At 43.4% G+C, this 27699-nt stretch overlaps 3 protein-coding genes across 8 annotated transcripts in view; all 3 read left to right on the top strand.

The window, feature by feature from the left end:
• The window catches only part of MAPKAPK5 (MAPK activated protein kinase 5), a 33118-nt gene extending 27938 nt beyond the window's left edge, over positions 1 to 5180 (top strand). For all 6 annotated transcript variants that reach the window (XM_070770174.1, XM_019977569.2, XM_019977568.2 and 3 more), the window contains one exon: positions 1768 to 5180. In XM_070770174.1, the coding sequence (XP_070626275.1) occupies positions 1768 to 1862 (95 nt within the window). In that variant the 3' untranslated portion in view covers positions 1863 to 5180. The remainder of the gene's footprint in view (positions 1 to 1767) is intronic.
• A 149-nt stretch (positions 5181 to 5329) lies between these two features.
• On the top strand, positions 5330 to 9811 carry LOC139176821 (disintegrin and metalloproteinase domain-containing protein 1a-like). The gene has a single exon (XM_070770166.1). It carries the CDS (start codon positions 6801 to 6803, stop codon positions 9363 to 9365), a length of 2565 nt encoding a protein of 854 aa, XP_070626267.1. The 5' UTR covers positions 5330 to 6800; the 3' UTR covers positions 9366 to 9811.
• Positions 9812 to 9948: 137 nt separating this feature from the next.
• On the top strand, positions 9949 to 27514 carry LOC109565605 (disintegrin and metalloproteinase domain-containing protein 1a-like). Its single transcript, XM_070770165.1, has one exon. The coding sequence runs from the start codon at positions 17706 to 17708 to the stop codon at positions 20556 to 20558; it is 2853 nt and encodes a 950-aa protein (XP_070626266.1). The 5' UTR covers positions 9949 to 17705; the 3' UTR covers positions 20559 to 27514.
• The last annotated feature ends 185 nt before the right edge of the window (positions 27515 to 27699 follow it).

Genomic DNA, 27699 nt, shown 5'->3' with positions numbered 1-27699 from the left:
TCCGAAGGGGAGAAAGAGGGCAAAGTACTGCAGAGTCCACCCTGCAGATCTGCTCAGTTTAGAGAAGACCTGTTACACTAAAGAGTAGAGTGTCCCAAATCTGCTGCTCATTGAATTTTTTCCCCCACAGGCAGAGGCAGAGGTGTATTTTTTGAGCTGCTTTTGTATTGTCTTTTAGTGTAGTAGGCTAGACTTCAGGTCTAAGATGCTCAAGGCAAGGAGCCTGGTTTTTGGACATCAGAAGTCCAAAAGCTAGCCCAGCCATTTCTGTACTTGGAAATTAGCTTCTCTAGGATTTTTTTTTTTTTTTTTAAAGATTTTGAAATCATCTATACAGAAAAGTGACCACATTTGAGGTGCACACTTCCAATAAATTTTCACAAAGTGAACATTCTCACGTAACCAGCACCTGAATATATGCCCTCCTCTACTACCTCCTTCCCCACAGGGTAATTATGAGCCCAATTTCTAGCACTGTATATCAGTTTTGCCTAATTTTATATTTTATGTATATGGAGTCAGACCAAGTCTATGTTCTTTTGTATCTGGCTTCTTTTTGTCAATGTTTGTGAGATTCAACCATATTGTTGTGTGTAGTAGCAATTCATTTCTCATTTATATATATATATATATGTAAATGTATGTATGTTCTCTCTCTATATTCATGTTTTTTTCTCCATATATATACACCACATAGTTTTTGTATTTATCCATTTTACTTTTGAATGGATATATGGGTTGTTTCCAGGTTTTGGTAATTAAGGAAAGCACTGCTCTGAACACTCTAGTATATATCTTCTTTTTTTAAGATTTATTTATTTCCGTTTGTTTATTTTTAGCTGCACTGGTTCTTCATTGCTTCACGCAGGCTTTCTCTAGTTGCAGTGAGCGAGGGCTGCTCTCCAGTTGCGGTGCGCAGGCTTCTCATTGCAGTGGCTTCACTTCTCTTATTGCAGAGCATTGGCTCAAAGTGTGTGAGCTTCCGTAGCTGTGGTTCATGGGCTTAGTTGCCTGGTGGCATGTGGGATTTTCCTGGATCAGGGATCAGACCCATGTCCCCTGCATTGGCAGGCAGGCACCCAACCAGTGGACCATCAGGGAACTCATTTCTCTTATGTATCTAGAATTAGAGTTGCTGGTTCACGGGGATATTCATCTGTTTGGCTTTAGAAGGTACGGCCACCAGTTTCCCAAAGTGGTCGTACCAATGTATACCTCCACTGGCAGGGTTTGAGGGTTCTAGTTACTCTGGATCCACACCAGCACTTGCTATTGTCTTTTTCATTTTAGTCATTCTAATTAGTAAGTACTGTTGGCATTGCAGTGTCATTTTACTTGGCCTTTCCCTGATGACTTATAAGCTTAAGCACTTTTTAATGTTTACTGGCCACTTAGATTTTGTGAAGTGCCTATTCTGTTGCCCATTTTTCTGTTGACTTGTACCTCTCATAAATGTGCAGGAGTTCTTTATATAGTCTGGATATGAGTTCTGTTGTAGACACATATTACAAAGAACTTCTCCCTCTTTGTGGTTTCCTTCTGTGCTGTTGTACTGAACACTGGATTTTTATGACCAGGTTAATAAGCTGCTCAACTCTGCCTGAAAAATGGGGGACTTGAACTGCTTGTGATCGGTGTTGGTGATGGTTCTTCCATTGGTGAAGGTGAATTTGACACTAGTGAGGTGTACCTTATTGGGTCCCTGTCAAGAATCTTACCATCTCCCCAACAGTTTGGAGACTCACCTTTTCCTTTTTTGGGTTTCAGGTCGTGGATTCACCGATAAAGTAGATCGATTAAAACTGGCTGAAATTGTGAAGCAAGTGATAGAAGAGCAAACCACTTCCCACGAATCCCAATAATGACAGCTTCAGACTTTTTTTAAAAAGAATTTGAAAATTTATTCATTAATGTATAATTTTTATGTAAATTAATAAATCATAATTTCATTTCCACACTGCTTAAAGATGCTATATAAATTTAGATACAGGATTTACTAATAGTATATATAGTTCATTTGTTTTAAGAAAAGCTCAGTTCCTAGAGATATACTATTACTTTAGGATTGTTTAGTCATCTGTTGCAAAGCTGACGGTATTGTCAAGCAAGATTGTTTTATTTGTAATAAAGCATACAAAAACCATTTGCCAGTGGTAGGCAAACGACCGACTATTTTGACCTCTCTGTGTAGTAAAGAGCTGAATCAAGTACTGTGGAATCTGGTTTCAGTTGCCCTGTGTATTTCCTCTCTGCACTGTTGGTGGATTAGCTCTGGTGCCAAGAATTTTTTGTGGATCCGTGTTGCAAACTGCCTGATGGAACTCAGAGGGTGCCAACTCCTGTGATGGAAGAGGCAGGGAGCTGAGTCCTCGTATCTCTTCTCCCTAATTCCCTAGGGAAAAGTGGTCCCATTTCTTTATTGTCATATTTGTTAAAAGGTATTGATGTGTTTCTTTAATAGGATTCTCTATTGAGTTTATTCTTTCATGTTTAACCAGAGCTTCAGCCCTGCTACTTCCTTGAAGGTCCTACCTTGTACTCCCCATTTCCTGAAGCCCTCACCAGCTCCATTGCTTCTTACTTCCTTTTATGGAATGATTTTTCTGAGAAAGTTACATATCATAAAAACTGGACTAATGGATATTCATTGGAAGGACTGATGCTGAAGCTGAAGTTCTAATACTTTGGCCACCTGATGCGAAGAGCTGACTCACTGGAAGAGACCCTGATACTGGGAAAGATGGAAGGCAAAAGGAGAAGAAGGTGGCAGAGGATGAGATGCTTGGATAGCATCACCAGCTCAATGGACATGAACTTGGTAAACTCTGAAGGGATAGACTCTGAGGGATAGTGAGGGACAAGGAGGTCTGGTGTGCTGCAGTCCATGGGGGTCACAAAGAGTTGGACATGACTTAGTGACTGAACAACAACAACTGGGTTAGCAGCTAAGATGGTCCAGGTTTCTGTCTTAAAGCTACCTTTTCTCTCTAACGTTTCTGCCTGGGTTTCATGTTGACATCCCCTGGACTGCATGTATTTTATTTAGCACTCTTCATTTTCAGGAAGCATGGTTTTGGCCCAGAGATCAGATACTTGAATAGAAACAAGGCTCAGTGCTTTTCTACTGTGCTGTTGTGCAATGGGCTTCCATAACAAACCATTTTTATTTATTTTAGTAGTTCTTGGCTGTTGGTTCGGTGTTGGTAAATGGGAGAACTAATAGGCAAACTCCAATTCACAGAGAAGGAAAGGCTCGGTAGGCTCAGTTACTCAGTTTCATCCCACCACATTCTCTTCAATCGAAGTCAACCCCACAGAGCTCACTTACTTTCTAACTCTTCCACTTTCCTAATATGTCTTCAGGATGACATTGGGTTAGTATACCCCATATGTGTGTCAATGAGTGTAGTAATACACGATAAAAATAATATCTTTTAGGAATTACCTTATACATCGGTTCCCTCATATTTTGGGGAATTTTTAATCCATGGTGTTTTTTGAGGTAAGACTCACTAATCTCAGGTGACTGATAACTCATAAATGGATACCCTGTAAAGAGAATTCAATACTTTTAAACATGGCAAAATCTAACAGGCAGCAGAGAAAAACAAACCAAAAAACTTAGCTGAGAGTTGAATTAAAAGTTGAATTCTGTTTTTCAGTGAAATGCGGTCTTATAAATCACTTTCTGCAATCAGGAAAAACTGCACTTGTTTCTGGAACAACTGAATCCCTGTTATGTTTCTTATTTTATTGCAGACGTTCAGTATTTGTGGGCTTTTCTTGTGGCTCAGCTTGTAAAGAATCTGCCTGCAATGTGGGAGACCTAGGTTTGATCCCTGGGTTGGGAAGAGCCCCTGGAGAAGGGAAAGGCTACCCATTCCAGTATTCTGGCCTGGAGAATTCCATGGACTGTATAGTCCATGGGGTTGCAAAGAGTTGGAAAGAACTAAGTGACTTTCACTTCAGTATTCCCTGGGGTGAGGAAGGCAGTAACTAACTTTGTTACTCTTCTTTTTCTTCAGAGGAACCTTCTAAGAGAGGAACTAGTCTACCATTAACTTCTCAAATTTGCTATTTAGGTGTCTTCTAAAGGCTCAGGATGATTTCCCTGTGTAGTGAATTTTAGGTATGATCTAAAAGGGCATCCAAAAGATGCTTCCTTTTACTCTGAACAGAGGTTGCTCATGTTTCTTTAGGCTGAATTAAACTGGCCCCCCAAATGAGTAGAGTGTCCAGAGGGTTATGCTCAAAGTTTTAGAATAGCCTGAAAGTGAAGTGGCTCAGTTGTGTCTGACTCTTTATGACCCCGTGGACTGTAGCCTACGAGGCTCCTCCTTTGGTCCATGGGATTTTCCAGGCAAGAGTACTGGAGTGGGTTGCCATTTCCTTTTCCAGGGGGATCTTCCTGACCCAGGGATCAAACCCAGGTCTCTTGCATTGTAGGCAGACGCTTTTACCAACTGAGCCACCAGGGAAGTCCATAGAATACCCTGGAGGGTGTTTAAAAGTGGGTCCTACCTGACACAGAGCTCCATGACAAAACCGGAGGTTCCAAAAGACTCAGCACTGTTTGGTCTTTAAAGTGGGGTTTTGTTTATGGGAAGTTTGTAGACCAGTAGCATATTCTGCTTTAACTTTACCAGTCAGGTTTGGTAATAAAGCAAAATTAACATGTACTGGAAATGAAACAAAATCATCCTTGTCTCTTTTGACCTGTCCCTCTAATGCCTGTATCTGCAGAAAGTTCAAATTCTAAGAACAGTTCTCATAGGCAGGAGGTTTAGAGTCTTCAGTTTTCCTACATGATTTGCCAACCCTCTGTTTACTATATAACCATTACTTATCACTCAAATACCTTTAGATTTTACCACAATTATTAATCTATTTGATGTGGAACAACATTTGTATTTTTCTGGCTAATGTATTTTATAAGCTAGGAAACACTTGTCAGAAGTTAATTGTCTGAAACATGCAGATAGGAGGAAATGCTTTTTAAAAAAGAAATTTGTTTTTGTATTCATTTGAGATAGAACAAGTTGAAGGAATTATTGAAGTCAAATGATGTAAATCAGATCCTGCGTGTGAATACTTTTGCGTACATGTGTATTGATGAAAATGTTTCAATTTGAGAATTGGAAAACTGGATATTTAATTTTAATTATATTTTTATTTATTTACATAGTAGAAGTGGTCTTTCATTATTGATTTGATTCTTTTGTCCCACAAAATGACTTGATCAAATTTGTCCTGTCTGTTTACTTAAGAACAGGGGAACATCTAAAATCTGTGATAGTTTCCAAGTTACATACTTTTAAGAGGCTTTTCTCTTATATAAAATACAAGGAGGAAGGAAATACACCTAGAAATCATTTCACCATTTTTGCTGTAAATTTTAATGGGTGATATGATGGTATTAATTTTCTTGCTAGATATGGATAAATTTCCTTGTCTGTGTTAGGAATTAAACATTATTAACTAGAAAGGGTTAGTGAGTTCATGTGCTCATGCTTATATCTGAGATCTTGTATACCATTCTTTTTCGAATTCTATAGTGCATCTCTCCATTTTTGTGCGGTACTTATATTCCTTACCCTTATTTTGAAGGTTTTATATTGTAAGTATTTGACTTAATATAAAATTATTTTAATGCAAGATAAAAGATGTAGAGTCTTACTTTAGTTGATATTAGGATGCAAAAAAGAATAACAGCAAAGAACATGATAGATAAAGCTTTTTTTCCCTTTTTTCCTTTTAAATCTATACTACTAAATATAACAGATCAACATCAAAATCAAAAGACATTCATAGACAGTATGGTTCAGTTTTAGTTACAAAAACAAAGAGGTCTTCAAAAAATTCTTATACAGTGCATTTTTATTTTCTTGATGAAATGGTAATTAGATAACCTGGTTATTCAGAGTTTAGTTTTACTCCAGAATTTGTTTTTATGTTGGGAGAAACTGAATTTCAATCCTAGTCACTTGTTAGTCTCCATAGTGAAACTGAGCTTCTTTCATTTAACAGTTAGTATGTCTATACATTCAGAATACTTCTTATTGGAGGAAAATTATGTTTATATGCAGATATAAAATGTCTAAACTCATCTGTCATGAAAAAAGTGAATGAAGGAGAATTTCTGCACCCATGTAGAAGTTTGCTTGAATTAAACAAAAAAAACCGACCCTGACAAAGGAGGACTGGACTGAGAAGCAATGCTGTCAGTGCTGCAGATACTGGGAAAAGCGGCAGTGGGCAACAAAGAGCATCATCCCGCTCTGGGTCCCCAAAGAATCCCCATCCCCTCCCCCCTGACCTCCTGCCAGAATGTTGGGTTTCAGAGAATGAGCAGATTAATGGATATCAGGAATAGTGTGGACTGGGCTGAGGACAGGATAATTTGCTTGAGTAAAACTACTGACTTGAAACCATTAGAGGCCGTCTACTTGGGTAGAGGAACCAGCCATGGACCATTAAAACCATTGCTGTTGGAAGGGGGTCATATAGTAAGGAAACCACTGAAGACCAAGAGAGAAAAACAACAGAAACACAGCCCCAAGGTCTGTAAGACTCAAGAGTTGGGCAGCACCCACCCAGTAGGGACCCGGCATAGATCTGGGGCTAACAGCTAAATTTCCCAGGCTCAGCATGCCAGGGAGATAAACTGCTTCTGTTGGAAACAAGCCCTGCATCGTCACCTGATCACTAGGGCCATGTCAGTGGCAGCGTCTGACTCTGTGAGAGTCGCAGTGAGAGACTCTGCCTCTGTACTGCCTTCTATATGAAAAAGGCAAGTGCCTATGTCTGAGGCTATCAGAGTGCTTCAAACTTGGGCTCCTCACATGAAGGGTTTGAGGCTGGCCCTGGTGCCAGGACTTTCATGTGCCAGGTTGGGGATCCTGTTGTTCTTGGTACTGATTTCTCTGCCAAGCCTGTACTGTGACCTGGGCTCACCATATCACTCTTCCTATGAAGTAGTCATTCCCAAGAGTCTGACAGTGGAAGGAAGGGAAGACCAAGTGGAAAAGCTCTCCTATGTGCTATTTATGCAGGGCCAGAGGCAGCTGATTCACCTGACGCTGAAGACAGACTACTTTGTGGATAACTTCCCGGTCTTCAGCTACCACGATGGCATCCTGGGGCAAGAAATGCCTCTCATCTCGCGGGACTGTCACTACGAAGGCTACATAGAAGGAGTCCCAGGTTCTTTTGTTTCTGTCAACACCTGTTCAGGCCTCAGGGGCCTCCTGATTAAGGAGGGAAAATCCTATGGCCTTGAGCCCGTGCACTCTTCCAAACGGTTTGAACACCTGTTGTACGCCATGGCCCACGAAGCTCGAGTCTCCTGTGGCGTCACGTCCAAAGACAGCCAAGTGGCGTCCACCAGCCGGCGACCAGAGAGCGGCAAGCCTCACAGCTGGCAGGTGCCATCCGACTTGTGGTCACATACCAAGTACGTGGAGATGTTTGTCGTGGTCAACAACCAGCGGTTCCAAATGTGGGGCAGTGACGTCAATCAGACAGTCCAGAGAGTAATGGACATCATCGCTCTGGCCAACAGCTTCACAAGGGGAATAAACACAGAGGTGGTGCTGGCTGGAATGGAGATTTGGACGGAGGGGGACCTCACAGAGGTCCCCGTGGACCTGCAAGTTGCACTCAGGAATTTCAACAGCTGGAGACAAGAGAAGCTCTTCCATCGTGTGAAGCATGATGTTGCCCACATGATCGTGGGACAGCATCCTAGAGAGGATACGGGGCAGGCATTTCTCAGTGGTGCCTGCTCCAGTGATTTTGCGGCAGCCGTGGAATCCTTCCACCACGAGGATGTCCTCCTGTTTGCAGCGCTCATGGTCCATGAGCTCGGACACAACTTGGGTATTCGGCACGACCATCCGGCCTGCATCTGTAAAGACCGGCCCTTCTGCCTCATGCGTGAAAACATCACTAAAGAAAGTGGCTTCAGCAACTGCAGCTCTGACTTCTTCCACCGGTTCCTCTGGGAACACAAGGGGGCCTGCCTGTTCAACAAGCCTGGGCACAAAGGCCGCTTACGGAGGGCTTCCCGCTGTGGCGATGGCATTGTAGAAGGACCTGAGCAGTGTGACTGTGGTTCTAACTGTGAAAGGCACCCATGCTGTGACACCAGATGTCAGCTGAGAGAGCATGCAGAATGTAGTGATGGACTCTGCTGTGATAAATGTCGCCTGAGATACCAGGGATTCATGTGCCGTGCTGCTCTGGGAGAGTGTGACCTCCCAGAGTATTGTAATGGTTCCTCGGGAGAATGTCCCAGAGACAGCTATAAGCTAGATGGTACCATGTGTGACAGAATTCACTACTGTGCTGGAGGTCGGTGTAAGAACCCTGACAATCAATGCATGGATATATACGGGTCCCCTGCAAGGTCTGCCCCAGAAATGTGTTACGTTTCAATGAACACAAGAGGGGACCGGTTTGGAAACTGTGGTACCACCAGCTCACCGAGGTTAACATATCTGAAGTGTGCAGATGATAACATATTTTGTGGCAAACTTATATGTACAAATGTTAGAGAGATACCACAACTCAGACCCAATCATACACTGATCCAGGTCGCTCACAAAGATGACTGGTGCTGGAGCATGGATGCCTATGGCACTGCTGATGTCCCTGATGATGGAGATGCACACACTGGCACTCTCTGTGCCCCACACAAAGTCTGCATGAATCACTTGTGTACTGATTACACCTCACTTGGGTACAACTGTGAGACAACAGAACTGTGTAACGGGAAAGGAGTTTGCAACAATTTTAGGCACTGCCACTGTGAGGATGGCTATGCGCCCCCTGACTGCAAAGATCTAGGAGAAGGTGGTAGTGTAGACAGTGGTCCTCCTAGGATATCAATTCAGCTTTCAAGTGGAGGTGAAAGTGAAACTCCAAAGAGACGCAGTAATGAGATTCAAGGTATTGGCAACGTTGTTTTCATAGTCCCTTCACTACTTTTAGTACTTTTGATAACTGCAATACTATTTATTAGCCTCAGGACTGGAATTGAATCAGTAGAGACCCCAGGGGGTATCTCAGATGAGACTACAGAGGAAACCAGTAGTGAGGTATTCATAATGGAGCTCCTCCCAGTGGGGATACAAGAGGGGCCAGAAGGGGGCCCCCCACCAGAGGAGAGACCCCCAATGGAGGCTCCTCCACCAGCAGGACCCCCACCTGTGCCCCACCACCAGGACAGCCAGTATCACAAGAGGCAGCAGGTGAAGGACAAGGATAACCAAAGGCAGAAGTGTACTGGAGGAAGAATTCAAAAGTATCAAATGTCTCAAGCACTAAGTGGGAATAAGGCACTCACAGAAGCAAAGGTGAAGTGACAACTGATGGAACCTGTAACTCTGACAGGGATAGTCTACAGAAACTTAACAACATAGGAACAGGATGACAAGGTTTTCAGTATTCACTTTATTAATTTGGTTATATATTCATATGTGAACTCGTATGTAAAATATTCTACACTTTCGCTTTTTTCCCATTTCACGAAACAATTTTATGTACGTTCTCCTCATGAATCATACTTATCAATGTCATCTTTTAGTTGGGCCTATTTCTGACCTGAAATTACTGTTGACAGCATACTATCTTCCATCTGCACTGTTTGATATACACTATTATTTGCACCTAAGATTATCACAGGATCATTCATCCCACTCCTACATATTATTTAAAGAATGTTATCTGTTCAGTAATCTAATTTGCTTCAACAACTACTATTCATGAATAGGAAATGATTTTAAATAAAAAGCTATTTTAAGAAGCATCACTTCAGTCTCCATAGTGCCTAGTCCTTGGGGCTTCTTTATTTTGCGGCTCTCTTAGAAGGGGCTACATCTGCTCCAGGGGGATCTGATCACCTTGGATGCATGAGGGTGGTGCATGAGGAAAGGAGAGCACTTAGGCAAGAGACAACCTTGTCTAGAGTGGAGTTCAGCTGGAATTAATAATTATTGCTTTTTTTTCTGTTTTTCCACTTATGTTTATTTCTGATTTTTAAGTTAATATATTGCTGATTGACAGTCTAAAGAAACAGAGCTTTGGAGGGGGGTCAACTGTGTGTAAAGAGAGCACAAAACACATGTAACATCACCAACTCTACGCAAGACAGTGTGTGCAGTCAGATGCTCTACCCCTAGCAATACCCCCAAGCACACGTAACATCACTGACATGGTGCTAAGTACTCTACACGCACCCTTAATTTCATGCTCCCGTGCACAATATGAGACTCCATCGTGAATACGAAGAAACAGAGGCTGGAGAGTTCTGCTCTAGAGTTGGTAAGGAGTGGAGCCTGTGTCACCATCACTCTCTCCTAGACAAATGCACAGGTATTTACCTGACTTCTCTGCTCCCACAGTAGTATATTTTCTACCCAGCAGACAGAGTGATTCTTTTAAAAAGCAAGTCAGAACCCACCCATTATCTTTAAAAGTTGCTGGTAGGTCCATAGCCTGAGGGCCCCATGTTGATCATTTGATTTGACAACGGAGAGTTGTTTATCCACTGACATTCCGGAGCTGGCAGTTTGGATGGATGCATGGGGGTGAAAGCTTATTCCAGTGGAGTCAAAATGCAAAAGATGGGCCCGAACCCATTTGTGAAGGTGTCCAATCTCTTTAGTATTCAGAGAAATGCAGCTTATCTAGCCGTAGAGAGATATCACTATACACTCACAAGACTGATTACAGAAGAAGGAAATTCCAAGTATTACCACGGAACAGTGGAAACTCTCATCAATTGCTTTAGAAATGTAAACTGGCAGCCACTTTGAAATAGCATATACTGAATACCCTTGACCTTTCTACCCTGACATCTGCATCCTCTGACTAGATAATAATGGACACAGAAGCATAGTTCACAGTATTCCAAAAGAACTCCACGTTGTATTCACAGATAATACAATGGACGTTAAATTGTGACAGATCCACATAGAGAAACAGAGGAGTACAGCAACGGAAAGGAATGAATCACAGTGGCACACAAAAGCACCTAGGAAGCTTAAATACTACTGTGGAACTAAAGAGGCTTTGCATTAACACTGCATTCATCTGGCTTCATATCAAGTGAAGAGGGGAAATGGGAAGCACTTCCAAAAGGTCAAAATAAGGGTCTACAGAAGCCCCCTCCTCCACAAAAGCAGTGGTAACACTGGCAAAAACAGTCACAGTCAACTTTTTTGCAAGTGTGGAAACTGTCTAGGTCATACAACAACAAAACAGCTCAATCTTGGTGAGAGCAGTGAGGTGTGTGAACTTTTAACTACGCAACTCCCATAGCCGTCTCCTCAGGTGCCCACGAGTCATCTCAAGTACAGCTCAACTGCATCGTCTCAACTGCAACGGCTGTGAAAACAGGCAGCCTGGTAGAATGGACAGAACGGTCTGGAGCTCCCTCAAAAGCCTACCCATAGCATGACTACTAGTTTGTGTGTCTGGCAGGCTCCTGGAGAATCCCCATTCAGGAAACCTGTGTTCCTATAAACCTCATAGGAGAAAGCGTAAGGCAAAAGTTTCACGGCACTGGATTTGGCAAAGGTTTCTCAGCTATGACACCAAAAGCACAGAAACCGAAGAAAAACAGACAAGATGGACTTTAGGAAAATACTTAAATTTTGTGCATCCAAAATTACTATATATTCACAGAGTGAAAAGGCCACCCACAGAATGAGAGAAAATAGTTGCCAATCATATATCTGATAAGGAACTACTATCCAAAATACATAGCGAAAACTCCTAAAACTCAACAACAAAAAACCACACAGCCTGATTCAAAACATGGGCAAAGGACTCAAATGGAAATTTCTCCAAAGAAGATACACAAATGACCTTTCGCATATGAAAAGATGCTCGATGTCACGCATCCTTAGGGAAATGTCAAGCTGAACTACAATGAGATGTCACCTCATATCCATTAGCATGACCACTACAAAAACAAAAGAAAACAGAAAAGAACAATGTTGGAGAGGAGGTGGAGAAAACTGGAACACTTGTGCCCTACTGGTGGGAAGGTAAAATGCTACAGCTGCTGTGGAATGGTATGGTAGCTCCTGAAAGATATTAAAAATAGAATGACCATGTGATCCAGCAAGTTCACTTCTAGGTATAAGCCCAGAAGGATGCAAAGCAGGATCCCAAAGAGAGCTTTGTATGTCCATACATGTAATGTTCAGAGCAGCATTATTCACAACAGCTAAAATGTGGAAGCAACCTGAGTGCCCACAGAGGGGTGAATGGAGAAGCGAAAGGTGGGCTGTACATACAATGGAATATTATTCACCCATAAAAAAGAGGAAAGTCTGCAAACTGCCACAACATGGATGGATCTTGAGGACATTATGCTAAGTGAAATAAGCTTGTCGCAAGAAGACAAATACTGTCAGATTCCACTTAAATGATGTACTTGTGTAGTAAAATCATACAGACAGAAAGTAGGATAGAGGTTGCTAGGGGCGAAGGGAAAGAAGATAATGGGGATTTATACTTTAATGAGTATAGTTTCATTTTTACATAACGAAAAGAGTCCTGGAGATGGACAGTGGTAAGAATTGATGCTTTTGAACTGTGGTGCTGCAGAAGACTCTTGAGAGTCCCTTGGACTGCAAGGAGATCCAACCAGTCCATCCTAAAGGAGATCAGTCCTGGGTGTTCATTGGTAGGACTGATGTTGAAGCTGAAACTCCAATACTTTGGCCACCTGATGTGAAGAGCTGACTCATTTGAAAAGACCCCGATGCTGGGAAAGATTGAGGGCAGGAGAAGGGGACGACAGAGGATGAAATGGTTGGATGGTATCACCGACTCAATGGACATGGGTTTGGGTGGACTCCGGGAGTTGGTGATGGACAGGGAGACCTGGCGTGCTGCGGTTCACGGGGCCGCAAAGAGTCGGACACAACTGAGCGACTGAACTGAACTGAATGTAGCACACCAGGGACGTTACTTAGTACCACTGACGTGTACACTTAAAATTGGTTAAAATGGAAAATTTTATATTCTGAATGTTTTAACAGAATGAAAAAAATCCAAAGAAAAAAATGAGATAATTTTCCACTCTAAGAGGTAACCATTGAGAAAGTGCAAAAGCCCACAGAATCGGAGAAAACATTTGTAAATTACATACTGACGGAGGTCAGCTAGTACCCATGAAACATTTAGAACTCTTACAACTCAACAAGACACCCTGTTTTAAAAGGGCAAATTATGTGAGGGGTTGTTGTTGTTACTCAGTCGCTAAGTTGCAACCTCATGGACTGCAGCACGCCAGGCTTCCTTGTCAATCAGCCAACTCCCGGAGCTTGTTCAAACTCATGTCCATTGAGCTGACGACGCCATCCAACCATCTCATCCTCTGTCGTCCCCTTCTCCTCCCGCCTTCAATCTTTCCCAGCATCAGGGTCTTCTCCAACGAGTGAGTTCTTCGCATCAGGTGGACAAAGTATTGGAGCTTCAGCTTCAGCATCAGTCCTTCCAAAGAACACCCAGGGCTGATCTCCTTTAGGATGGACTGGCTGCATCTCCTTGCAGTCCAAGGGACTCTCAAGAGTCTTCTCCAGCACCACAGTTCAAAAGCATCGATTCTTCGGCGCTCAGCTTTCTTCACAGTCCAACTCTCACTTCCACACATGACTACTGGAAAAACCATAGCCTTGACTAGACGGACCTTTGTTGGCAAAGTAATGTCTAGGTTGGTCATAACTTTCCTTCCAAGGAGTAAGCGTCTTTTAATTTCATGGCTGCACACACCATCTGCAGTGATTTTGAAGCCCCCCCAAAATAAAGTCTGACACTGTTTCCACTGTTTCCCCATCTATTTCTCATGAAATGATGGGACCAGATGCCATGATCTTCGTTTTCTGAATGTTGAGCTTTAAGCCAACTTTTACACTCTCCTCTTTCACTTTCATCAAGAGGCTTTTGAGTTCCTCTTCACTTTCTGCCATAAGGGTGGTGTCATCTGCATATCTGAGGTTATTGATATTTCTTCCAGCAATCTTGATTCCAGCTTGTGCTTCTTCAAGCCTAGCGTTTCTCATGATGTACTCTGCATATGAGTTAAATAAGCGGGGTGACAATATACAGCTTTGACGTACTCCTTTTCCTATTTGGAACCAGTCTGTTGTTCCATGTCCAGTTCTAACTGTTGCTTCCTGACTTGCATATAGGTTTCTCAAGAGGCAGGTCAGGTGGTCTGGTATTCCCATCTCTTTCAGAATTTTCCACAGTATGTTGTGATCCACACAGTCAAAGGCTTTGGCATAGTCAGTAAAGCAGAAATAGATGCTTTTCTGGAACTCTCTTGCTTTTTCCATGATCCAGCGGATGTTGGCAATTTGATCTCTGGTTCCTCTGCCTTTTCTAAAACCAGCTTGAACATCTGGAAGTTCACGGTTCACGTATTGCTGAAGCCTGGCTTGGAGAATTTTGAGCATTACTTGACTAGCTTGTGAGATGAGTGCAATTGTGTGGTAGTTTGAGCATTCGTTGCCATTGCCTTTCTTTGGAATGAAGACTGACCTTTTCCAGTCCTGTGGCCACTGCTGAGTTTTCCAAATTTGCTGGCATATTGAGTGCAGCACTTTCACAGCATCATCTTTCAGGATTTCAAATAGCTCAACTGGAATTCCATCACCTCTACTAGCTTTGTTCTTAGTGATGCTTTCTAAGGCCCACTTGACTTCACATTCCAGGATGTCTGGCTCTAGGTGAGTGATCACACCATCGTCATTATCTTGGTCGGGGAGATCTTTTTGTACAGTTCTTCTGTGTATTCTTGCCACCTCTTCTTAATATCTTCTGACTTCTGTTAGGTCCATACCATTTCTGTTCTTTATCAAGCCCATCTTTGCATGAAATGTTCCCTCGGTATCTCTAATTTTCTTGAAGAGATCTCTAGTGTTTCCCATTCTGTTGTTTTCCTCTATTTCTTTGCACTGATTGCTGAGGAAGGCTTTCTTATCTCTTCTTGCTATTCTTTGGAACTCTGCATTCACATGATGTTCATAATTGATGAATCAAAAACTATGATATATCAATATTAAAAAAATGTTATTTTGCCCAAAGGAAATAAACTATTGGTATCTGCTATGATACGGCTTTGAAAACTTTATGTGAGGTGAAATAAGCCAACCACAGAGGACTACAACTATAATATAGGAATCCATTGCTATGGATTGTCAAGAATAGACAAAATCATAGAGATAGGAAGGAGAGTAGTGGTGACCAGGGGCTGCAGGGAGCAGAGAGTGGAGAGCGACTGCTAATGGACATGGGAGTTTTATTTTGGCATGAGGAAAATCTTCCAAAATTGCTTGTGGTGATGACTGCATAACTTTTCGATCATACTACAAACCACTGAATTGTACACTTTAAAGGATGAGCATTCTGGTATGTAACTTTATATCTCAATAAAGCTGTTATTAAAAGACAACTAAAGTAAAATGATATAATTTGAGGATGCACACATTTAGGAAGCAAAAATAATAAAGAAGATGAGGAAGTAGGTATCATAAAAGACAAGATCATGATCTCTCTGAAGCAGGAGGGCATGAGATTGGCAATGGCACGCAGGTGACTTCTAAGAAGCTAAAAGTACTGATTACCTCATCAGGGCTGTACTTAACACAGCTGTTTCTCTCTCTCACCCTCCCTCCCTTCCTTGCTATTTCTCTTTTTCAGTAAAATACACACAATATTAAATTAACCATCTTAACCATTTTGAAGTGCACAGTTCACTGGTATTAAGTTCATTCATGTTGTTGTGCCACCATCGTCAATACCCACTTCCAGAATTTTTCATCATCCTAAACTGAAAGTCTGCAAGAACTCCCCATTCCTCTACTTCCCTACCCAGGGTAACCTGTATTCTACGTTCTGTCTCCATGACCTTGGCTATTTGTGGAACCTCAGATATGTGAGATCAAAGGTACTGCCTTTCTCATTTTATTTAATACTAATTCACTGAAAAGCACATTTATGCTCTATGCATATTTTGTGACTGTGTTAGGATCAAAATAAAAAACATTTGAGAAAATAAAGAAAGGAGTGGTACAAACTGGAACAGAATGTCTCTACACTGTTTCAAAGAATTTCACTGTAAAACAGAAAAGGAGAAACTAGATGGTGACTGGAAGGTGCTGTGGGCTGAGAGGGATGGTTTTTATAAAGGTGAGAAATTACAGCAAATAGTAAGACTGCATCCAGCAGACAAACAGATGCCCAAGATGTAAAAGAGAGAAGGGAGAAAGGTAAGAATGAATGAAGTCCATGAGAAATTAAAAGGGAAGGATACCTCACACACAAGTAAAAGGATTGGTCTTAGACGGGAGCAAGGACAATTTATTCACGATAGTGGGGGGAGCATTTAGATACAGGTGGTGGACTCAGCTAGTGTTTATATGTGGAGGCATCCTTTTGATTGCTTCTATTAATATTTTTCTCAGTGAAATATGAGGCCAGAAGAAATTAGGAGAGTGAACTGGACAGCAAAACGTAGAAAGAAGTACATTTTGAGATCATGTCTGTGCCAGCAAGGTTTTCGTGCGTTTTTCTGAAGACATTTACAGATATTCAGGGCAGGCACGAAGCCGAGTAGAAACACAGAAGATACAGCAAGTGAGACACCACAGCAACCATACCTGGGAGCTATATAGTCATTCAATAATTCTTGTTCGTCTACTCTTGAACAAGCACTCTTCTAGACCTGGGAGAGTGTATAACGAGGAACAAACAGAAGTGGCCACTGAACACATGGAAGTCATATACAAACACAGGGGAGACTTCAGGATTCCTAGTCTTCAACAGGCATGGTCTTAAGATACTGCTCTGCCAAGACCAGCCCAAGAATGGTAATAGGTCTGGAGATACTTACCACCAAGGTTCCCATGATAACTGCACAACGGGGAGACTGCTCTGCTGGCATCTCCCATACACACTTTTAGTGTCATAAATACACACTGTGTTAGAAACACAACTTGAGAAACTGAATGCTGATGATGTTTTCTTAAAAGTAGGGAATGTCATTTGTCCCACGGGTGACCAGCACACTGGGGTTTATCTATCTGGGGGCACAAGGCAGGTACCACACTGGCTTTATCTAACAGATTGGTCTGTTGTGCATCGCATCTATAATGCCATGTTACATCTAGTTACAATCTCCATGTGATACAGAACAAGAGCTTTAGGAGAGAGGAAACGGGCAATGGAGCGTGCCCACTGAAGACGTCCAAGCCTCCTGGTCTAGAACATTAGGAGTCAGCTGAGCAACGGACGATGGGAGAGTGGGGGAGGGGTGTTCCATGCGGTCCAACTCAAGAAGATATGGAGGTTTTGTTTCCTTTCTCAAGGTACAGTCTTGCATTTTAGAGTCTGCAGTCCCTCTTCATGATTACAGCTCTTCCTAACGTCAGGAAGACCTTAACCACTGGAGTTGAGGGTGTGGAGGGAAGTCACAGAGAAAAGACTATTTGAAGCATAACAGAGAGATCCAAAAGACTAGAAAGGACACAGCCAGAGGCTGACCTCTGAGAGGCAGGCAAGAGCCGCCCTGCATGCAGCCAGAATAGATCTGAAGTGAGTACCTGTGGCAGAGGGTCTGTGTGTCAGGGAGAGCTGCTGCTGCTGCTGGACACAAGCCCTGCATCATCAACTGATTCACTAGGGCCATGTCAGTGGCAGCGTCTGTGAGAGACTCTGCCTCTGTACTGCCTTCTCTATGGAAAAGGCAACTGGCTATGTCTGAGGCTATCAGAATGCTTCAAACTTGGGCTCCTCACATGAAGGGCTTGAGGCTGGCCCTGGTGCCAGGACTTTCATGTGCCAGGTTGGGGATCCTGTTGTTCTTGGTACTGATTTCTCTGCCAAGCCTGTACTGTGACCTGGGCTCACCACATCACTCTTCCTATGAACTAGTCATTCCCAAGAGTCTGACAGTGGAAGGAAGGGAAGACCAAGTGGAAAAGCTCTCCTATGTGCTATTTATGCAGGGCCAGAGGCAGCTGATTCACCTGACGCTGAAGACAGACTACTTTGTGGATAACTTCCCGGTCTTCAGCTACCACGATGGCATCCTGGGGCAAGAAATGCCTCTCATCTCGCGGGACTGTCACTACGAAGGCTACATAGAAGGAGTCCCAGGTTCTTTTGTTTCTGTCAACACCTGTTCAGGCCTCAGGGGCCTCCTGATTAAGGAGGGAAAATCCTATGGCCTTGAGCCCGTGCACTCTTCCAAACGGTTTGAACACCTGTTGTACGCCATGGCCCACGAAGCTCGAGTCTCCTGTGGCGTCACGTCCAAAGACAGCCAAGTGGCGTCCACCAGCCGGCGACCAGAGAGCGGCAAGCCTCACAGCTGGCAGGTGCCATCCGACTTGTGGTCACATACCAAGTACGTGGAGATGTTTGTCGTGGTCAACAACCAGCGGTTCCAAATGTGGGGCAGTGACGTCAATCAGACAGTCCAGAGAGTAATGGACATCATCGCTCTGGCCAACAGCTTCACAAGGGGAATAAACACAGAGGTGGTGCTGGCTGGAATGGAGATTTGGACGGAGGGGGACCTCACAGAGGTCCCCGTGGACCTGCAAGTTGCACTCAGGAATTTCAACAGCTGGAGACAAGAGAAGCTCTTCCATCGTGTGAAGCATGATGTTGCCCACATGATCGTGGGACAGCATCCTAGAGAGGATACGGGGCAGGCATTTCTCAGTGGTGCCTGCTCCAGTGATTTTGCGGCAGCCGTGGAATCCTTCCACCACGAGGATGTCCTCCTGTTTGCAGCGCTCATGGTCCATGAGCTCGGACACAACTTGGGTATTCGGCACGACCATCCGGCCTGCATCTGTAAAGACCGGCCCTTCTGCCTCATGCGTGAAAACATCACTAAAGAAAGTGGCTTCAGCAACTGCAGCTCTGACTTCTTCCACCGGTTCCTCTGGGAACACAAGGGGGCCTGCCTGTTCAACAAGCCTGGGCACAAAGGCCGCTTACGGAGGGCTTCCCACTGTGGCGATGGCATTGTAGAAGGACCTGAGCAGTGTGACTGTGGTTCTAACTGTGAAAGGCACCCATGCTGTGACACCAGATGTCAGCTGAGAGAGCATGCAGAATGTAGTGATGGACTCTGCTGTGATAAATGTCGCCTGAGATACCAGGGATTCATGTGCCGTGCTGCTCTGGGAGAGTGTGACCTCCCAGAGTATTGTAATGGTTCCTCGGGAGAATGTCCCAGAGACAGCTATAAGCTAGATGGTACCATGTGTGACAGAATTCACTACTGTGCTGGAGGTCGGTGTAAGAACCCTGACAATCAGTGCATGGATATATACGGGTCCCCTGCAAGGTCTGCCCCAGAAATGTGTTACGTTTCAATGAACACAAGAGGGGACCGGTTTGGAAACTGTGGTACCACCAGCTCACCGAGGTTAACATATCTGAAGTGTGCAGATGATAACATATTTTGTGGCAAACTTATATGTACAAATGTTAGAGAGATACCACAACTCAAACCCAATCATACACTGATCCAGGTCGCTCACAAAGATGACTGGTGCTGGAGCATGGATGCCTATGGCACTGCTGATGTCCCTGATGATGGAGATGCACACACTGGCACTCTCTGTGCCCCACACAAAGTCTGCATGAATCACTTGTGTACTGATTACACCTCACTTGGGTACAACTGTGAGACAACAGAACTGTGTAACGGGAAAGGAGTTTGCAACAATTTTAGGCACTGCCACTGTGAGGATGGCTATGCGCCCCCCGACTGCAAAGATCCAGGAGAAGGTGGTAGTGTAGACAGTGGTCCTCCTAGGATATCAATTCAGCTTTCAAGTGGAGGTGAAAGTGAAACTCCAAAGAGACGCAGTTATGAGATTCAAGGTATTGGCAACGTTGTTTTCATAGTCCCTTCACTACTTTTAGTACTTTTGATAATTGCAATACTATTTATTAGCCTCAGGACTGGAATTGAATCAGTAGAGACCCCAGGGGGTATCTCAGATGAGACTACAGAGGAAACCAGTAGTGAGGTATTCATAATGGAGCTCCTCCCAGTGGGGATACAAGAGGGGTCAGAAGGGAGCCCCCCACCAGAGCAGGATCCCCCACCAGAACAGGGCCCGCCACCAGAGCAGGGCCCGCCACCAGAGCCATCGCCGCCAGGGGCACCACCTCCGGAAGCACCCACATCAGAGGGACCCACACAGGCACCACCCCCACCAGAGGCACCCCCACCAGAGGGACCCACACAGGCGCCACCCCCACCGGAGGCACCGCCACCGGAGGCACCCCCACCGGAGGCACCCGCACCGGCGCCCCCCCCACCGGAGGCACCGCCACCGGAGGCACCCCCACCGGAGGCACCCGCACCGGCGCCCCCCCCACCGGAGGCGCCCCCACCGGAGGCACCCGCACCGGTGCCACCCCCACCGGAGGCACCCCCCCCACCGGAGGCTCCCCCCCCACCGGAGGCGCCCCCACCGGAGGCCTCACCACCAGGACAGCCATTATCATAAGAGGCAGCAGGTGAAGGACAAGGATAACCAAAGGCAGAAGTGTACTGGAGGAAGAATTCAAAAGTATCAAATGTCTCAAGCACTGAGTGGGAATAAGGCACTCACAGAAGCAAAGGTGAAGTGACAACTGATGGACCCTGTAACTTTGACAGGGATAGTCTATAGAAACATAACAACATAGGAACAGGATGACAAGGTTTTCAGTATTCATTTTATTAATTTGGTTATATATTCATATGTGAACTCATATGTAAAATATTCTACACTTTCGCTTTTTTCCCATTTCACGAAACAATTTTATGTAAGTTCTCCTCATGAATCATACTTATCAATGTCATCTTTTAGTTGGGCCAATTTCTGACCTGAAATTACTGTTCACAGCATACTATCTTCCATCTGCACTGTTTGATATACACTATTATTTGCACCTTAGATTATCACAGGATCATTCATCCCACTCATACGTATTATTTAAAGAATGTTATCTGTTCAGTAATCTAATTTGCTTCAACAATTACTATTCATGAATAGGAAATGATTTTAAATAAAAAGCTATTTTAAGAAGCATCACTTCAGACTCCATAGTGCCTAGTCCTTGGGGCTTCTTTATTTTTCAGCTCTTTTGGAAGGGGCTACATCTGCTCCAGGGGGATCTGATCACCTTGGATGCATTGGGGTGGTGCATGAGGGAAGGAGAGCACTGAGGCAAGAGACAACCTTGTCTAGAGTGGAGTTCAGCTGGAATTAATAATTATTGATTTTTTTTTTCTGTTTTTCCACTTATGTTTATTTCTGATTTTTAAGTTAATATATTGCTGATTGACAGTCTAAAGAAACAGAGCTTTGGAGGGGGGTCAACTGTGTGTAAAGAGAGAACAAAGCACATGTAACATCACCAACTCTACGCAAGACAGTGTGTGCAGTCAGATGCTCTACCCCTAGCAATACCCCCAAGCACACGTAACATCACTGACACGGTGCTAAGTACTCTACACGCACCCTTAATTTCATCCTCCCGTGCACAATATGAGACTCCATCGTGAATACGAAGAAACAGAGGCTGGAGAGTTCTACTCTAGAGTTGGTAAGGAGTGGAGCCTGTGTCACCATCACTGTCTCCTAGACAAATGCACAAGTATTTACCTGACCTCTCTGCTCCCACAGTAGTCTATTTTCCACCCAGCAGACAGAGTGATTCTTTTAAAAAGCAAGTCAGAACCCACCCATTATCTTTAAAAGTTGCTGGTAGGTCCATAGCCTGAGGGCCTCATGTTGATCATTTGATTTGACAACGGAGAGTTGTTTATCCACTGACATTCCGGAGCTGGCAGTTTGGATGGATGCATGGGGGTGAAAGCTTATTCCAGTGGAGTCAAAATGCAAAAGATGGGCCCGAACCCATTTGTGAAGGTGTCCAATCTCTTTAGTATTCAGAGAAATGCAGCTTATCTAGCCGTAGAGAGATATCACTATACACTCACAAGACTGATTACAGAAGAAGGAAATTCCAAGTATTACCGTGGAACAGTGGAAATTCATCAATTGCTTTAGAAATGTAAACTGGCAGCCACTTTGAAATAGCATATACTGAATACCCTTGACCTTTCTACCCTGACATCTGCATCCTCTGACTAGATAATAATGGACACAGAAGCATAGTTCACAGTATTCCAAAAGAACTCCACGTTGTATTCACAGATAATACAATGGACGTTAAATTGTGACAGATCCACACAGAGAAACAGAGGAGTACAGCAACGGAAAGGAATGAATCACAGTGGCACACAAAAGCACCTAGGAAGCTTAAATACTACTGTGGAACTAAAGAGGCTTTGCATTAACACTGCATTCATCTGGCTTCATATCAAGTGAAGAGGGGAAATGGGAAGCACTTCCAAAAGGTCAAAATAAGGGTCTACAGAAGCCCCCTCCTCCACAAAAGCAGTGGTAACACTGGCAAAAACAGTCACAGTCAACTTTTTTGCAAGTGTGGAAACTGTCTAGGTCATACAACAACAAAACAGCTCAATCTTGGTGAGAGCAGTGAGGTGTGTGAACTTTTAACTACCCAACTCCCATAGCCGTCTCCTCAGGTGCCCACGAGTCATCTCAAGTACAGCTCAACTGCATCGTCTCAACTGCAACGGCTGTGAAAACAGGCAGCCTGGTAGAATGGACAGAACGGTCTGGAGCTCCCTCAAAAGCCTACCCATAGCATGACTACTAGTTTGTGTGTCTGGCAGGCTCCTGGAGAATCCCCATTCAGGAAACCTGTGTTCCTATAAACCTCATAGGAGAAAGCGTAAGGCAAAAGTTTCACGGCACTGGATTTGGCAAAGGTTTCTCAGCTATGACACCAAAAGCACAGAAACCGAAGAAAAACAGACAAGATGGACTTTAGGAAAATACTTAAATTTTGTGCATCCAAAATTACTATATATTCACAGAGTGAAAAGGCCACCCACAGAATGAGAGAAAATAGTTGCCAATCATATATCTGATAAGGAACTACTATCCAAAATACATAGCGAAAACTCCTAAAACTCAACAACAAAAAACCACACAGCCTGATTCAAAACATGGGCAAAGGACTCAAATGGAAATTTCTCCAAAGAAGATACACAAATGACCTTTCGCATATGAAAAGATGCTCGATGTCACGCATCCTTAGGGAAATGTCAAGCTGAACTACAATGAGATGCCACCTCATATCCATTAGCATGACCACTACAAAAACAAAAGAAAACAGAAAAGAACAATGTTGGAGAGGAGGTGGAGAAAACTGGAACACTTGTGCCCTACTGGTGGGAAGGTAAAATGCTACAGCTGCTGTGGAATGGTATGGTAGCTCCTGAAAGATATTAAAAATAGAATGACCATGTGATCCAGCAAGTTCACTTCTAGGTATAAGCCCAGAAGGATGCAAAGCAGGATCCCAAAGAGAGCTTTGTATGTCCATACATGTAATGTTCAGAGCAGCATTATTCACAACAGCTAAAATGTGGAAGCAACCTGAGTGCCCACAGAGGGGTGAATGGAGAAGCGAAAGGTGGGCTGTACATACAATGGAATATTATTCACCCATAAAAAAGAGGAAAGTCTGCAAACTGCCACAACATGGATGGATCTTGAGGACATTATGCTAAGTGAAATAAGCTTGTCGCAAGAAGACAAATACTGTCAGATTCCACTTAAATGATGTACTTGTGTAGTAAAATCATACAGACAGAAAGTAGGATAGAGGTTGCTAGGGGCGAAGGGAAAGAAGATAATGGGGATTTATACTTTAATGAGTATAGTTTCATTTTTACATAACGAAAAGAGTCCTGGAGATGGACAGTGGTAAGAATTGATGCTTTTGAACTGTGGTGCTGCAGAAGACTCTTGAGAGTCCCTTGGACTGCAAGGAGATCCAACCAGTCCATCCTAAAGGAGATCAGTCCTGGGTGTTCATTGGTAGGACTGATGTTGAAGCTGAAACTCCAATACTTTGGCCACCTGATGTGAAGAGCTGACTCATTTGAAAAGACCCCGATGCTGGGAAAGATTGAGGGCAGGAGAAGGGGACGACAGAGGATGAAATGGTTGGATGGTATCACCGACTCAATGGACATGGGTTTGGGTGGACTCCGGGAGTTGGTGATGGACAGGGAGACCTGGCGTGCTGCGGTTCACGGGGCCGCAAAGAGTCGGACACAACTGAGCGACTGAACTGAACTGAATGTAGCACACCAGGGACGTTACTTAGTACCACTGACGTGTACACTTAAAATTGGTTAAAATGGAAAATTTTATATTCTGAATGTTTTAACAGAATGAAAAAAATCCAAAGAAAAAAATGAGATAATTTTCCACTCTAAGAGGTAACCATTGAGAAAGTGCAAAAGCCCACAGAATCGGAGAAAACATTTGTAAATTACATACTGACGGAGGTCAGCTAGTACCCATGAAACATTTAGAACTCTTACAACTCAACAAGACACCCTGTTTTAAAAGGGCAAATTATGTGAGGGGTTGTTGTTGTTACTCAGTCGCTAAGTTGCAACCTCATGGACTGCAGCACGCCAGGCTTCCTTGTCAATCAGCCAACTCCCGGAGCTTGTTCAAACTCATGTCCATTGAGCTGACGACGCCATCCAACCATCTCATCCTCTGTCGTCCCCTTCTCCTCCCGCCTTCAATCTTTCCCAGCATCAGGGTCTTCTCCAACGAGTGAGTTCTTCGCATCAGGTGGACAAAGTATTGGAGCTTCAGCTTCAGCATCAGTCCTTCCAAAGAACACCCAGGGCTGATCTCCTTTAGGATGGACTGGCTGCATCTCCTTGCAGTCCAAGGGACTCTCAAGAGTCTTCTCCAGCACCACAGTTCAAAAGCATCGATTCTTCGGCGCTCAGCTTTCTTCACAGTCCAACTCTCACTTCCACACATGACTACTGGAAAAACCATAGCCTTGACTAGACGGACCTTTGTTGGCAAAGTAATGTCTAGGTTGGTCATAACTTTCCTCCCAAGGAGTAAGCGTCTTTTAATTTCATGGCTGCAGTCACCATCTGCAGTGATTTTGGAGCCCCCCCCCAAAATAAAGTCTGACACTGTTTCCACTGTTTCCCCATCTATTTCTCATGAACTGATGGGACCAGATGCCATGATCTTCGTTTTCTGAATGTTGAGCTTTAAGCCAACTTTTACACTCTCCTCTTTCACTTTCATCAAGAGGCTTTTGAGTTCCTCTTCACTTTCTGCCATAAGGGTGGTGTCATCTGCATATCTGAGGTTATTGATATTTCTCCCGGCAATCTTGATTCCAGCTTGTGCTTCTTCAAGCCTAGCGTTTCTCATGATGTACTCTGCATATGAGTTAAATAAGCGGGGTGACAATATACAGCCTTGACGTACTCCTTTTCCTATTCGGAACCAGTCTGTTGTTCCATGTCCAGTTCTAACTGTTGCTTCCTGACTTGCATATAGGTTTCTCAAGAGGCAGGTCAGGTGGTCTGGTATTCCCATCTCTTTCAGAATTTTCCACAGTATGTTGTGATCCACACAGTCAAAGGCTTTGGCATAGTCAGTAAAGCAGAAATAGATGCTTTTCTGGAACTCTCTTGCTTTTTCCATGATCCAGCGGATGTTGGCAATTTGATCTCTGGTTCCTCTGCCTTTTCTAAAACCAGCTTGAACATCTGGAAGTTCACGGTTCACGTATTGCTGAAGCCTGGCTTGGAGAATTTTGAGCATTACTTGACTAGCGTGCAAGATGAGTGCAATTGTGTGGTAGTTTGAGCATTCGTTGCCATTGCCTTTCTTTGGAATGAAGACTGACCTTTTCCAGTCCTGTGGCCACTGCTGAGTTTTCCAAATTTGCTGGCATATTGAGTGCAGCACTTTCACAGCATCATCTTTCAGGATTTCAAATAGCTCAACTGGAATTCCATCACCTCTACTAGCTTTGTTCTTAGTGATGCTTTCTAAGGCCCACTTGACTTCACATTCCAGGATGTCCGGCTCTAGGTGAGTGATCACACCATCGTGATTATCTTGGTCGGGGACATCTTTTTGTACAGTTCTTCTGCGTATTCTTGCCACCTCTTCTTAATATCTTCTGACATCTGTTAGGTCCATACCATTTCTGTTCTTTATCAAGCCCATCTTTGCATGAAATGTTCCCTCGGTATCTCTAATTTTCTTGAAGAGATCTCTAGTGTTTCCCATTCTGTTGTTTTCCTCTATTTCTTTGCACTGATTGCTGAGGAAGGCTTTCTTATCTCTTCTTGCTATTCTTTGGAACTCTGCATTCACATGATGTTCATAATTGATGAATCAAAAACTATGATATATCAATATTAAAAAAATGTTATTTTGCCCAAAGGAAATAAACTATTGGTATCTGCTATGATACGGCTTTGAAAGCTTTATGTGAGGTGAAATAAGCCAACCACAGAGGACTACAACTATAATATAGGAATCCATTGCTATGGATTGTCAAGAATAGACAAAATCATAGAGATAGGAAGGAGAGTAGTGGTGACCAGGGGCTGCAGGGAGCAGAGAGTGGAGAGCGACTGCTAATGGACATGGGAGTTTTATTTTGGCATGAGGAAAATGTTCCAAAATTGCTTGTGGTGATGACTGCATAACTTTTCGATCATACTACAAACCACTGAATTGTACACTTTAAAGGATGAGCATTCTGGTATGTGACTTTATATCTCAATAAAGCTGTTATTAAAAGACAACTAAAGTAAAATGATATAATTTGAGGATGCACACATTTAGGAAGCAAAAATAATAAAGAAGATGAGGAAGTAGGTATCATAAAAGACAAGATCATGATCTCTCTGAAGCAGGAGGGCATGAGATTGGCAATGGCACGCAGGTGACTTCTAAGAAGCTAAAAGTACTGATTACCTCATCAGGGCTGTACTTAACACAGCTGTTTCTCTCTCTCACCCTCCCTCCCTTCCTTGCTATTTCTCTCTTTTTCAGTAAAATACACACAATATTAAATTAACCATCTTAACCATTTTGAAGTGCACAGTTCACTGGTATTAAGTTCATTCATGTTGTTGTGCCACCATCATCAATACCCACTTCCAGAATTTTTCATCATCCTAAACTGAAAGTCTGCAAGAACTCCCCATTCCTCTACTTCCCTACCCAGGGTAACCTGTATTCTACGTTCTGTCTCCATGAACTTGGCTATTTGTGGAACCTCAGATATGTGAGATCAAAGGTATTGCCTTTTTCATTTAATACTAATTCACTGAAAGCACATTTATGCTCTATGCATATTTTGTGACTGTGTTCGGATCAAAATAAAAAACATTTGAGAAAATAAAGAAAGGAGTGGTACAAACTGGAACAGAATGTCTCTACACTGTTTCAAAGAATTTCACTGTAAAACAGAAAAGGAGAAACTAGATGGTGACTGGAAGGTGCTGTGGGCTGAGAGGGATGGTTTTATAAAGGCGAGAAATTACAGCAAATAGTAAGACTGGATCCAGCGGACAAACAGATGCCCAAGATGTAAAAGAGAGAAGGGAGAAAGGTAAGAGTGAATGAAGTCCATGAGAAATTAAAAGGGAAGGACACCCCACACACAAGTAAAAGGATTGGTCTTAGACGGGAGCAAGGACAATTTATT

This window comes from Bos indicus, chromosome 17 (genome assembly GCF_029378745.1).
Source record: "Bos indicus isolate NIAB-ARS_2022 breed Sahiwal x Tharparkar chromosome 17, NIAB-ARS_B.indTharparkar_mat_pri_1.0, whole genome shotgun sequence".
NCBI classification, from domain to species: Eukaryota; Metazoa; Chordata; class Mammalia; order Artiodactyla; family Bovidae; genus Bos; species Bos indicus.
This window is presented reverse-complemented; position numbering and strand designations above follow the sequence as displayed.